The 13780-nt window shown below is 40.6% G+C and overlaps 1 protein-coding gene across 2 annotated transcripts in view; it reads left to right on the plus strand.

Annotated features, from left to right (window-relative positions):
* The first annotated feature begins 5250 nt into the window (after nt 1–5250).
* The window catches only part of HEN2 (RNA helicase, ATP-dependent, SK12/DOB1 protein), a 211615-nt gene continuing 203085 nt past the window's right edge, over nt 5251–13780 (plus strand). Inside the window, exon 1 of one of the 2 annotated variants that reach the window (XR_016258077.1) lies at nt 5251–6581. Coding sequence is in view for 1 of the 2 variants with exons in the window: in XM_089419971.1 (XP_089276097.1) it covers nt 5568–6581 (1014 nt within the window). In the remaining variant the exon portion in view is untranslated. The remainder of the gene's footprint in view (nt 6582–13780) is intronic. The other variant, XM_089419971.1, reaches the window with a different exon arrangement.

Genomic DNA, 13780 nt, shown 5'->3' on the forward strand with positions numbered 1-13780 from the left:
TTTTGTTTTGTTTTCAAAAGAGAGAGAGAGAGAGAGATCCATCAATGAAACCCGCTAAGGGCATATATGGGCACATGCCATGTGAAAACTGGCCTCCACCGACAGATGACATGATTAAAAAAAAACCATTGCAATGATTGTGTCAATGTTTTTCAATAACAATGATTGTTTATGTAGTAAAGAGTGTTATTGATAAATGGTTGTTGCAACTCCCACTATTGCAACTCATCCTACTGCAAATACCATGGTTGTAATCCCCATTATTGCAACTCCTTCAACCAAAACTCTTACTTCTATATTGTTACTTTTGTTGCCGCAACTCCTCTTGTCATGACTTTGATTACTGTAGTTTCGACTTGTTGCTACAACTCCACCAAGAACACGCATTTATGTACCTACAACCAACTCAGTCGATTGTACAAAAGAGGAGTCATCAAGGTAATATATGATAGGTACAATTTCCAACATTTTACATAGTGAATGAGCTTTAATTGGCAAGAGTACTTCACTATCATGCCTACTACTACCACTCCTTTACATCATATTCCCAAACCATAACGCATTCACTAAAAACCATTAAACTCACCAAATATTCACCAAAAATGGAATCTACCTCCCAGAATTTCCAAACTCCCATTTTCTCCTATAAACAATGACAATAGAGAAAGAGCATTGCGAGTAACATGGGAGGATGGATTATTCATAACAAACCCACCGAGGTAGTGATTTTGGGAGCCTATGTCCATGTTCAAGTTATTTTTCAACAAGTAGGATGGAAGGAATATGTGCACAAGTTGAAGGTTCATGATGTTGAGATAACACTAGAGTTTGCCTTAAATTTTACTGACAAAAGATCTGTAGTGGCTAGAGTTGTTGTATTAGTGACATAGGAGATTCTAGTTGAAGTAATGGGGCTTCCTTGAGAAGGGGAGCAATGGTATCGCAAATGGACCTCCAATCCTGAAATTTTCCAACAATTCTTAAAGCTAGGAGAAAACATGGTAAAGAAGGGGACGAGATTCGATCGTCGGTCTCTGCTAAACCCTTGGGAGATGTAGCCTCACTTATTCAAAGCTACATCATCTACAATGGATGTTACATGACTATATACCTACAACACATAGGCCTCCTCGACCATCTTAGACACAATCACACTATCAATTTTCCATACTTCCTTCTCAGGACATTGTTACACATGGCGACCCATGTACAGAAAGCAAATAGGCCAAGAGATGTTATCTCTCACCACAACCTTATTAGACTGTTGGCGGAGAGGGCTTTGAACAGAGCAAGAAAAACACGAGAATAAGTTACTCCAACTCTAGTGGTTGTAACTTTGCCGAATGAGCTTGACGTTGTTGCAACTCCATCTACTACAACTATGGAGGAAGAAGAATACATTGTTGTGACTTCGTTGGCTATCAAGTGCCCGCCAATGCTTGTTGAGGAAGAAGGTCCAAACATTAGAACACCACAAAAGGAAAGCAACCTTGAAATTGAGATGATTAGTAGCAAACCATCCACCAAGAGAATGATAGGTTATTAAAAGAGACCCCCCTATGTTTATAGAAAGACAAGGACATGACACACTCTTGCTACAACCCAAACCTCTACTGAAATAAGAACCAAAAGGGGCAAAGGAAATCACAGAATACTAAAAAGACATTGCCCCTGCTGACACCACATGAATCAACAAAGGCATAGGATCTAGGGTTTGAGGAATTTGAGGCTGGTGACCTTGCTAACACACAAGAACCTTAAGGAGTGCTTTTAGGGTTCACTGCTTTGATGGATACATATTCAAATGACGAGGCCACAAATATAATTGCTACTACTCTCAAGGATGCAATTGTTTCCATTCCCCAGATGTAGTTGTTGCCACTCCCAAAGATTCACTTGTTGCCACTTCTGTAGGCCTTGTTGACATTTCTGTTGTTGAACACAAAGAAGAAATATCGTTACTCCTGTGGGCACGCCTACTGCTGCACTTGTCGAGACTAGTGTTGAAGAAGCAATTGCTGCCATTCCTACAAAGTGTAAAAAGGTAAGCTGATTGCTCTGTATATCTCCCTTTTTAGATTAAAAAAAATTACTTAGAATGAAGAATAAAAGATTGCAAAATTTAATGTTTGATGAATTGAGGAAAAAGTCAGATGAAGTCGAGGAACCTATTACACAGTAAAAAGAGGAAAGCCTTAATGAAGGAAGAGAAAAGAGAGATGTGACAATATAGACTGAAAATGCCACTATTGATAAAACTATTGAGACTAAAGCTAGAGCAGAAGAAGGCAAGCAATGGATAAAAGCATAAGAGGATAAGTGGAAACACCTTACGACTTCTTATGAGGAGGAGGTGATACCTCTTGAACACTAAAAAATTATTAGAGTCAAAAGATATATGGGTTGAAACTATGGAAATCTATAAGATGAAATGGGAGGTAGAGGGGGAGGACAAGAAGAAAGTGGATATATTAGAACATAGAATCAACAAGTTAGAGATCCAAAAGGCCCGGTTGGGTATCTTGGTGGAGACTTCCCTTAGCCGCAGACCTCCCTTTCCCTAATACATAATGTTCTTACAAGAGAAGTATTTATTCTTTCAAAAAAATGCATTAATGACTAGCAAGTATTTTGAAATCACTAATCCCCTCACTTTTCTCACGGCTTACTCTCAATGTATTCCCAAGGAGAAGAACCTCCTTTGTGAGCTTTATCAACATACTATTGTATTATTGTGTGACAATATATGGAACCCCAATCATTTTGTGGGGGATGCACAATTATGAGCTTTTGTTTATTTTCTAGTCAACCAAGTAGAGTGGGTTACAACTCGCAAGGTTGCAGATAACAATTTCAATAGTAATTTATGGACAAGGGGAGAACACTCCATGCCCTTGTAAGTTATTCAAATTCATAAGAGCTAGATATCGTTTCCCCCATAGGCAACCTTTGTAATGAGGAATAAACAAAAGGCTATCACCCAATGCTTGGATCAGATCAATCTACTCGGGGAACCTATTAAGGAAAGATGTAAAATGAGGTGGAAACATGCCAAGGGAGACATTAAGAAAAGGGACCCATTTAACCCTAACAACCTATAGATTGCCTTGGAACGAGTATAAAATTATGTCAGATGCACACAGGAATACAAAGATAGCTGGATTGGGTTGAACCTTCACTATTTGATGATATGGTTTGTAGACAGACCCTACAAGAGGGAATTCAATTTAGTAAGAAAAAATAAGCCACTTTTTGGAAGACTATATGGGAGAAAGGAGGATATCTCCTTCCATACAAAGCAAGGCAATTATATTTCAATATTAACAACCGTCATGGGAGCCCTGTTCTCTTTGACTCCGACTGATCGATGGTTGCATAAGGGACATGCAACAATTTTGGCAAGGGGGAGATGACAAGTGTCCAAATTGGCATGTTTTGAACACATGCCTATAACCTTTTTGATAACATTCTTCTACTTTCCATCATCTCTTTATGTACTTTTTATCCCCTATCATGCCATTCTTGGTGTAGGGGCGACTATTCTCTTTTTTTGCCACTTTTATGTTTTTCTTATGTGTTGTGTTGCAAAAATATTATATTTCATACTAATATTGGCAGACGAGATCAAAAGGGCATTGCTGTAACTCCTTTGTGTGGTTGCAATTCCTCCATGATGTTGCAATTCTAGCCAAGACTTCACAACAAATGCTACAACTCCACACACTATGATTTGCAAAGTGCTGCAACTCTCTTCCATTCCAATGCTGCAACTTTTCCATAGCGATGTAACTCCAGTTCAACCATTGGAAGGGGTATTGCAACTTGCACATGACCAATGATGCTACTACATTTCATGGGTGCCCTAACTTTGGGTTGTCGCAACTCTTGTTGCCACAATCTCTCTTGTTGCAACTTTGAGACATCACGACAACTCAATGGTCTATTGCTTCAAATGTACAACCAACATGTGTTTCTCATGATGGAAAGCGATGAAGGCAAGTGGAGAACCAATTCGGAAAGGAATTCTACATGTCAATAACATTCAATTGATCCGAGTAAGCTTTTTCTTAAAATCATACCAATCATGAACATACTTTTGTAATGAGATTTGTTACTTGATTCACTCAGTTGGGCATCCACGATATCTCTTAATTTAGACATCTGCATGTTTGTATAAATACTCAACTTCCTTTGAAGCTTGGCAGGAGGAGACATTATTGCCATTTGCTATACGATTCTTTGTTATTCTAATATAAAGATTCTTATGTTTTCATATTTTGATGATCATCTTGTGATCATGTGATTAAAGGTTTCTAGAGGGTGGATAATGTTCACCATTTCATAGGTGACTTTACACTAAACATTGAAGCAATAGATTCTCTGGATAAAACCTTGCAACAAGGTTTCGTGTAGGGAACCTTTCTCTTCAATGTTTAGGTTAAGAAACAAGTTTGAGTAGGGAGGGTACATATTATTTCCATTTGATAATATTTCTAAGGGGTAGAAAATGTTTGCCATTTGATAAAGTTTTCAAGAGGTTGAAAATGTTCGACATTTGGAGGTTGAACTCAAGTAAACATCACTATTGCATCAAGCTCAAGTGGAGGTGATATCCAACTTGCCAATGGAGAAAATGACGGTGAACCTTGATTTCGAGGATGTAAAATTCAAGGTTCGGGACAAGTCACTTATAACTATTTCCAAAGGAATTAGTGAGTAAAATTTGTCACCATCTTAATTTTATTATAATATACTAATAACCAGTTGTTGGTTTACATAAGTGTTAATAATGGACTCATACATTTGATGGGGTGAAAAATTATCCAACCTTAAAAAATACTACCAAATGGCAAGGATTCCTACCTGGAATATTGAAATGACAAATTCCTTGCTCGAAACCGCAAAATATTAAAGTGATAGATTCCATGCTCAGAACCTCAAAATATTGAAGTGATAGATTCCATGCATTGAAGTGACAAGTTCCTTGCTTAGAACCTGTCCAAGTTATGAGCAAAGACCTTGTCCAAATATTGAGTAAGAAACTTGTCAGTTAAATGTTTTGGGTAGGATTTTTAAGAGATGGATAATGTTCACACGGATTCCTAAGAGGTGGATAATATTCACCATTGGATATGAGAATTTTCTTGGAACATTGAAGTGATTTTAATGTTTTATACAACGTAAGTACTTTTACCTTTCCATTTGGCGCCGTCGCATATTCAGAAATTTTAAATAATGATCCTAATGATCCGAACGGCGTGGATTTTGCATCTTATGCATAACAGTTAGCGTGGAATACTAAGAAGTGCTCCACATGGAAGTAAATTCAAAGAGCCTTTAGACTATCCATACTCTACACATTGGTATGGTTTTAAACGAAATAGTAGCGAGGGTTTTGCAATGTGAATTTGAAGAAAATATGGCCAAGCTTTTTCCAAAGCGCACAGAGTGACAGTCAGCTGAAGGAACATTAACAGTCACCAGCAGCTCCACAGTCCGATTCAACGCTCCGAAGCTCATCATAACTGCGAACAATCCGTCGATCCGTTTTTTTTCAGAGACTTATAATGGAGGAATTAACGACTCTGGGCAAACGTAAAGCAGAGGAAACGCTGGGCAGCAGGGCGGAGGAGCTAAAACTCGAGGCCGAAGTTGAGTTGAAGCGCCGCAGTATGGCTCGAACCTGCGTCCACGAGGTGGCCATACCCACGGGCTACGCCTCGGCCTTGGACGAGACCACACACGGCACAATTTTGAACCCCGTCTACAGCGGCTCCATGGCGAAGACCTACCCGTTTATCCTGGACCCCTTCCAGCAGGTCTCCGTGGCCTGCCTGGAGCGCAACGAGTCGGTGCTTGTGTCGGCCCACACCTCGGCCGGGAAGACAGCCGTGGCTGAGTATGCCATCGCCATGGCCTTCAGGGACAAGCAACGAGTCATCTACACCTCGCCTCTGAAGGCCCTGAGCAACCAGAAATACCGGGAGCTCAGCCACGAGTTCGACGATGTAGGGTTAATGACGGGTGACGTGTCCATGTCTCCGAATGCCTCGTGCCTCGTTATGACCACGGAGATTCTCAGAGGGATGCTTTACAGAGGTTCCGAGGTTTTGAAAGAGGTTGCTTGGGTCATCTTTGACGAGATTCACTACATGAAGGACCGGGAGCGTGGGGTCGTGTGGGAGGAGAGCATAATTTTCCTCCCCCCAGCTATAAAAATGGTATTTCTCTCGGCCACTATGTCGAATGCCACGGAATTTGCCGAGTGGATCTGCAAGCTTCACGCCCAGCCTTGCCATGTCGTCTACACTGATTTCCGGCCAACTCCGCTTCAGCATTATGCTTTTCCGGTCGGGGGTTCCGGGCTGTATCTTGTGGTCGACGAGAAAGAAGGGTTCAGAGAGGACAATTTCTTGAAGGCGCAGGAGTCGTTCCCCAAGAAAATACTCGACGATGGATTGGCTTCAGCGAAGAATGGGCTGCAGGGGAATGGCAAAGGTAGTGGAGGAGGAGGCGGCAAGGGTGCGAAAGGCGGGAAAGGCAGCGGAGGTGGAGGTTCCGATATTTACAAAATTGTAAAGGTGCGATTTCTGTCTAGTTCTCTGTACTTTTTGAATTTCAGTCCAAACCAAAAGATCAAAGAGGGGTCCTCTAGAAAGGCTGTTATGTTAGGTTCTTTGTTATTTTGGTTCAGAATGCTGGTATTGGGTTTGTTTAGCACGATTTTAAATGTGCACAGCAAGGGCAGTCTAGACTCTAAACCAAGATTCTCCGTCACCAAATGAGTTTAGGACATGTCTGACAAGGCAAATTGGTCTAGGTGGATGTTAATTTATCCTCTGTTAAGTTGCTGCAACACAAAATTATTTGTAATTTTTGGCAGAAAAAGCAGTGTTATCTTCTGAGTCCATGGTAATTCACTTGCTTTCCAATCATTGGCAGATTTATCTTTTTCTCGCAGTGGTTGGGAAGTGGACTTTGTTTACCATAAGTCCAGTGATTACTTGAAAATGTGCATGATGTTATATGAAGTGTTTTCTACTTTTTATACATAGATCGAGTGATTGCCTGAAAATGTGCATGATGTTATATGAAGTGTTTTAATTGACTTTCATTTTTCTAGTATTGGTTGGAAAATGATCAAATGCTAGTATTGGATATTAAGAACAGTATTTAAAACAAATTTTCCTGGTGTTGAGAAATCTAGGGGGCAACTAGTGTAGGTGATTTCTCTTACTTTGGTAGCTGCTTGTGATGTATTTTTACTTTACATCAAACAACTACCAAAACAATGAGACAATAAGATATAGGCGATCAGCTAGGGCCAAAACCTCTCCAACTGAGAGGAAAACCCATCAGAATCCTTCTCTTCTTATAGAATTTCAATTGACGAATTCCAACTTTGATCTAGAGGCAGCTTCAAAGCTTCGATCTTGCAGCTTCACAACTTCGACCTTGCAACTTAACAACTTTGATGCAACTTCAAAATTTCGTCTAGCCTAGAAACTATAACGCGAGAGAGAGAGAGAGAGAGAGAGAGAGAGAGAGAGACCCAAAGACTTCGATCTTGATCTTCTTCTTCTTCTTCGTCCTTTCTAGCTTCTATGTTGAGGAGATCGAACTTGCTTGAGTGAGTGTGCCAATGAGGTCAAATTCCTTCTTATTTATAGATTTGTGAGGGGTACAAATTGCTATCTTGAGGCCGACTTGATCTTTGTGCCATGACGAGGTCTTGGAGGGTCTTTTGACTCTATTTAGACTCAATAAATTTTTCTTTACAATATGTAACATGACCAAATGAGTCTTCAATACATGACAATGACTCAATTGACTTTATGACAAACCTAGAAGCATTCAATGGGTGCTTGAACTAAAAATAAAATTTCCATGAGCATGAAAACCATGCTTCAAGAACACAAATAATAAATTTATTTTTCTCTTTTCATTAAATACATAAAATCATGATTACATATGCCATTATGAAGACCAAACCTAGTTACATATTTCAACACTCCCTCTTAACTAGGGAGGTATTCATAATCCATACAAGGTACTTGGACATTCTCAATTTGAATAATTCTCACAAGAAGAGTTGGATTGGTAACCCATCTGTATAGCATCATATCATCCAATATTGTCACATAACAAGGCCTTGACTAAACAACTCTATCTTTCCACAAGATCAGAGCACAATGTTGGCGAGACCAATGATTTATAGACACCCTCATCATTGTCTCTCTTGGAATAGACTCCACCTGGGTTTTCTTAAAGTATGTTCCACTAGGACTATTCTTATCTTGGATTCCTAGTCCTCAAAGAATATTGGTCCTCTACGACTACTCTTATCTTGGATGCCCTACCACATCCTCAAAGAGTATCGAATGCTAGATACTTACCCAATCCTCTGTTATTTCTTCCCAAGTGAAGACAAGAATAATGTGTCTACCTCTCCCTCTCAACTAGGGAGGATATACCCATTCCAATGAAGTAATGCATCCTTTCCTATAAAAGGAATATACCCAAGCTCCCTCTTAACCATGGACTTGACCAAGCCTTCCCTTAACTAGGGACTTGCTTCCAACAACTTTCTAGGTGGAGATCATGGGACAACCAATTGCTTGTAGGACTCCCTCTTTCGATGTCATGAATTTCTTCTTTGTTATGGAGCCTACATCTTTTGGGACTTCTTCGTAGGGCATCGACCATCCATCACTTTCATTCATGAATCATGTTAGTCATGTCATCCTTTCTTTCATCGGAAAGTGATTCATTAATCCATATTTGGCTTTCCTTCATACAACTACCTTCTCTACATCATGTTTTTTTTTAGGATCTTATCATCCCACCAAATGAGTATCAGTTTTAGATGGCATCTACAACTCTTCCCCTGGGAGCCCTGCATTAGCCCATACAAATATTATTAAAAAATAAAAAATGAACATCAAATTACCTTTGTGATGGTCTTACATCATGACATTTGCTTGTTGTATCCTGCATTCATGTTGACAACTCCAAAAAAATATTAAATGTCAAGAATCATCTTCCTTTCCGATATTTATATGATAGTTCCTTTCCAAAACCCATGATGTGTCCAACCCCATGTTGAATTGGAATAAAAACCAACCTCTAGCTAAGGAAGACACCACTGGGAGGGGGTTGTTGAAAATAGTAGCGAGTAAGGTCTTCTTTGATTTGTGCCTTAGTCAACGTGACCACAAGAAGTATTTCCTTGGCATGCACACGTTCCTAAAAGTTAGGACAAGTTTCTAAAAATTAGGAAGAGTTCATGAAGCAGTTTTACTCATGCAAATAGTTGGAGGCTCAGTTAATTGTTTCCTAGTGCGAGTTAGCGTTGGAAAAGGACAAATGACCAGTCTCAAAAGTTATTTGTGGCTAGCACGAGTTGCATGAGTCAGTTAACTAGTTAATCACATGTCGGAGTTCCAAAACTAAACATGGCAAATATAGATGGATCGAAAAGTCTATAAGGAGGACGAAGGCGCAAAATTGATCATTGTTTTGTGAACACAAGTTGGTGAGACAAGACAATAGAGAGAATGAGTTTTGTGTGTCAGGTAGCAGAGCTAGGAAGAGCATGAAGGAGAGGCCTATACAGAGTGTTTTGGCAGAGGAAATTCCTGTTGGTATGTGCTAGGAAATAGGAGGAAATTTTCGGGGCCAACACAAGGATTTAGGAGCTAAGGACAGGGTTCTTGCAAGCAGGGTTTCGAGGTAAGCACTAGCAGGGAGAACAAGCTTGTTCTCTAGGGAAACAATTTGCCTCTGTCAATAAAACTCTACAACTAGTAGAGGGTTTTTCCAGTTGGGTTCCTTAGTTTTGTTTTGTTTTTTTTTTTTGTTGGTGTGTTTTGGCTATTGTGTGACTGTGTTTAATTATGTTCTATTCCGTTGCAAACAAGTAGAGAAATTCTGTGCCTTAATGAAAATAATTGTTCGTTAGAGTAGTTGTTCAAGGATTTTCTACAGGCTTGAAAATCCTTAGGCTTACCCTAGGCTTGCGCTGCCCACTCCTTAATGATGCTGAACCGACGCCCCTTGGCACGACCCACCACATAAAGTTTCACCATCTGAATGACCTAGTTCTTTTTTTCCTTGGAAAAAGCGTAATTTTCATTAATAAGATAAGAAAATTACATGTTGTATAATACTGCATGTATGAGATGCTGTCACAAGAAAGGATCAGTTCAAAGATATTATAAGCTTTTACAAAAACCATCATGATGTAAACTGATAATAAACTTCAGAGAAGTCCAGTAAGCACCAGGGAAAGTATAAAACTAGAGATCTGTTCCAAAAAACTGTAGAAAACAAAATATGTACATAGAAAAGGAGAGGAGAGAAAAACTATTGGATGATCTAGAGATCATTCAGTGGGTGACCATTCATGTCCATGAATGGTCGATGATAATAGCTGTAGAAAGTGCCTTCCCTGAATTCCTGAATCTGCCATTGACCTCTGTTCAGCTGCGTTGCCTCTTTGGAAAGACGATCAACGATCTCATTCCTTTCCCTGTATATATGTAAGCATGCAAAGGAATCAAATTGAGACTTTAGAGAAATGATATCAGTCAGAATATCTCTAAGTGTGTGCAAGTGACAATGGTTAACTTCATTTGTCCAGTTTATAGTGAGCTGTGAGTCTCCAAAGATCTGAATCTTTTGGCAGTTTAGTTCTCTTGCAAAAAGGAGGAGGTATTTTAGGCTGCTCAATTCAACAAAATTGTTGGTGCCTCTGCCTAGACCAACTTTGATTCTATAGTTCACAATGTTATCAATATGCAAAATCGCCCCACCCCCACAGCCATTGGCTTGTGCTGAACCGTCAAAATAACCCCAGGGGGAATTTGTATCAATGATTTCCGGGGTAATGACCTGAAGGGGATTACAATTCGGGTCCTCCGGGAGCAAGTTGTAGATGGCCAACAACGTAGTACTGGAGGATTCCCAATCGATCTTGGCATCCATAAAGATAGATTTGTTCCTGTTTAGCCAGAGTATTGGCAGGTTTCTAACTTTCTGTGAGTTGGCTTTTAGCCACCAACTATGCCAAGCCGCTTCAATGTCTTGCCCCGTCCAGGCAATATGAAAATTCAGTGAAGTGAGGATCCTTAACCAAAATGATTTCGAGATAGGACAGGTAAGGAATAAGTGAGTAGTATCTTCCTCATGTTGCATACACAGGCAACATCTGGAGGGACCAGAGATAGCATGACGCATAAGCATTAGTTCGGTAGGTACTTTATCCATTAGAATGCACCACATGAAAAGCCTGGATTTAGGGGGGCTTTTAATTTCCAAAGATGGCACCACCACCAAGAAAAATCACCAGAGTGTCGAGCAACCATTGAGGATGCATAACCTGCTTTGGGGGAATAGTTGCCATGGGGGTCAATCGCCCAAATAAGGACATCATGTTTATCAATGATCCGCACATTGGCCTCCTCTAGGGAATCGATGAAACTTTGCCAATCTTCAACCCAAACATCAGGAATGTTGAGCATTCTGTGATCCATCTAGGTCTGGCTTTGCCAAATGTCCTGATTAGCAATTGCTATATGCGCTAAGTGAGTGATGCCAGAGGCCTGTAGGAAGTTGCAAAGAGGTCGGAGGAGAATATGGGCATTCCCGCAGCCACTCCAAGCATCCAGTCCGATCCGCACTTGCTCTCCATTGCCAATTTTCCAGGCCAGACCTCGCTTGATGAGGGGAAGAGACTGTGTTATTGCTTTCCAAATTATGGAGGAGCCAGCCGAATGAACTGAGTGGCTGTGGATCCAATCCAATACTGTGAGCGGATAGATATATTTATAAAATGTAATTTCCTGCCAAAGACTTCTGGAGTTTATAAGCTGCCAACCCAATTTTGTAGCCAAGGCTTCAGCAAAGAACTGCAAGTTTTTTATGCCCCAGCCTCCCAGTTTTTTTGGCTTGTCAATGCGATCCCAACGAACCCAAGCAAATGTTCTACCGAGCTTTGCCCTCGCCAAAGTAAACGACAACATAACTGTTGAATTCTTTTCAAGATGCCTTTAGGGATCCAGGCCAGCGACATCCAATAAATCAGAATAACTTCTAGAACTGATTTGAGCAAAGTGAGCCTGCTTGCTCTAGAGAGCCAACGTTGTTGCCAAATGTTGATTTTGCTTTCAATCTTAGCAATAAGCCAAGCCCAGTCTGCTATTCGATAACCATTTGGTTTCAATTTGAAACCCAAGTATTTTAGGCCAGCATCCAGGTCTTGTCTCGCATAAGCAAAGAGTTGACAGGCAAGTCTTGCTTCATTCGGCTGGCAGGTGACTATGATAATTGTTGATTTCACAAAATTTGGCTCCATACTTGTAGCTTTACAAAAAAGGGATAGTATGGACTTGAAAGCATAAGAGTCTTGAAAGGATCCATTTAAAAAAATCAGAACATCATCTACAAATAAGAGATGGGTTAGAGATGACATATCAGAGATCCGGACACCAGCCAAGGAGCCTTCCTCTTTTCCTTTTTTAATCAGCTTGCTAAACCCTTCCATAATGAGGAGAAAGAGTAGCAGAGAGAGAGGGCATCCCTACCTAAGACCTCGTTCTGCATAAAAGAAACCTGAGGCCGCTCCATTGATGAGAATGTTGTAGTTGACTGAGGTAAGACAACCCATGATCCAGTTGATGAAAGCAAAGGGGAAGCCAATGTGGGTGAGTGTAATCCGGAGGTAGGACCAACAGACACGATCAAAGGCTTTGGAGAGATCAATTTTTAGGATGATTGCTTTTTTATGGAGCTTTTTGATCGAGTGCAGGGCTTCTTGAGCGGTACCAATGGCTTCATGGATCTGGCGATGACTGAGAAAGGCGAATTGTTCCTTGGATATCATTCGGGAGAGAAAGGGCTTAATACGAAGAGCAATTGTTTTGGAGATGATTTTGTAAATGCTATTGCAGAGGGAAATGGGCCTGTAGTCATCAAAGGAGGAAGGGTTGTCGGTTTTGGGGATAAGGGCTAGGAAGGTCGAATTGAATGCCTCCAAAATTCTGCCAGTTCTTCGACATTCTTCTATGGTCTGGAGGAGATCTTCTCCGATTAGCTCAAAAAAGGAGTTGTAGAATTCAGCCGGCCACCCATCAGGTCTCGGGCTCTTATCCTTTTTAAAGCACTTCAGCACCGCTTCTAGCTCTTCTCTGGAAACCTGGGAGTTCAAATCTTCAATTTCATTCGGTTCGATAAATCTGGGCAGAGCTTCAGCTGTGCGGATGATGCTTGGAAGAGTTATGCCAATTTCAGAGAAATGTCTAATCCCCATGTCAGCCAACTGCTTGAAAGAGCCCGCTTTCCTTCCATTCATATCTTGTAATTCCCAGATTGTGTTGATGGCTTTTCGGCCCCTAGCATATTGTTGATTTTTTTGAGTTTTCATCACTAGCTTGAAGCCAGATTGCTTTGCTCTTTAGTCTCCAACTTTCTTCTTTTGAGCGAAGTAGTTTAATTCTTTCAGTTTCAAGCTGAACCAACTGGGCCTTTTGTTTAGCCGAGGATGTACCACTGGGGGCTGATTCTTCAAAGGCTAAGAGAGCCAATTCAATCCTTTGGAGGTCTTCATCATCTTTCCTTCGTTTTTCTCTAGCCTAGATTATTGTTTTGGTTTTTAAGGCTACTAAATTCTTCGCAAAAATCTCCCCAGGGGAGGAGAGCTCTTCCTGAGAGTAGCAGTGGATCCAAGAAGCCGAGACCAAATTCTGAAAACTCGGCTCTAGCGGCCAAGAGGAGTTGAATT

The sequence above is a fragment of the Pinus tabuliformis genome, chromosome 4_1 (genome assembly GCF_031772625.1).
Source record: "Pinus tabuliformis cultivar Carrire ecotype Pingquan chromosome 4_1, CPIR1, whole genome shotgun sequence".
NCBI lineage: Eukaryota > Viridiplantae > Streptophyta > Pinopsida > Pinales > Pinaceae > Pinus > Pinus tabuliformis.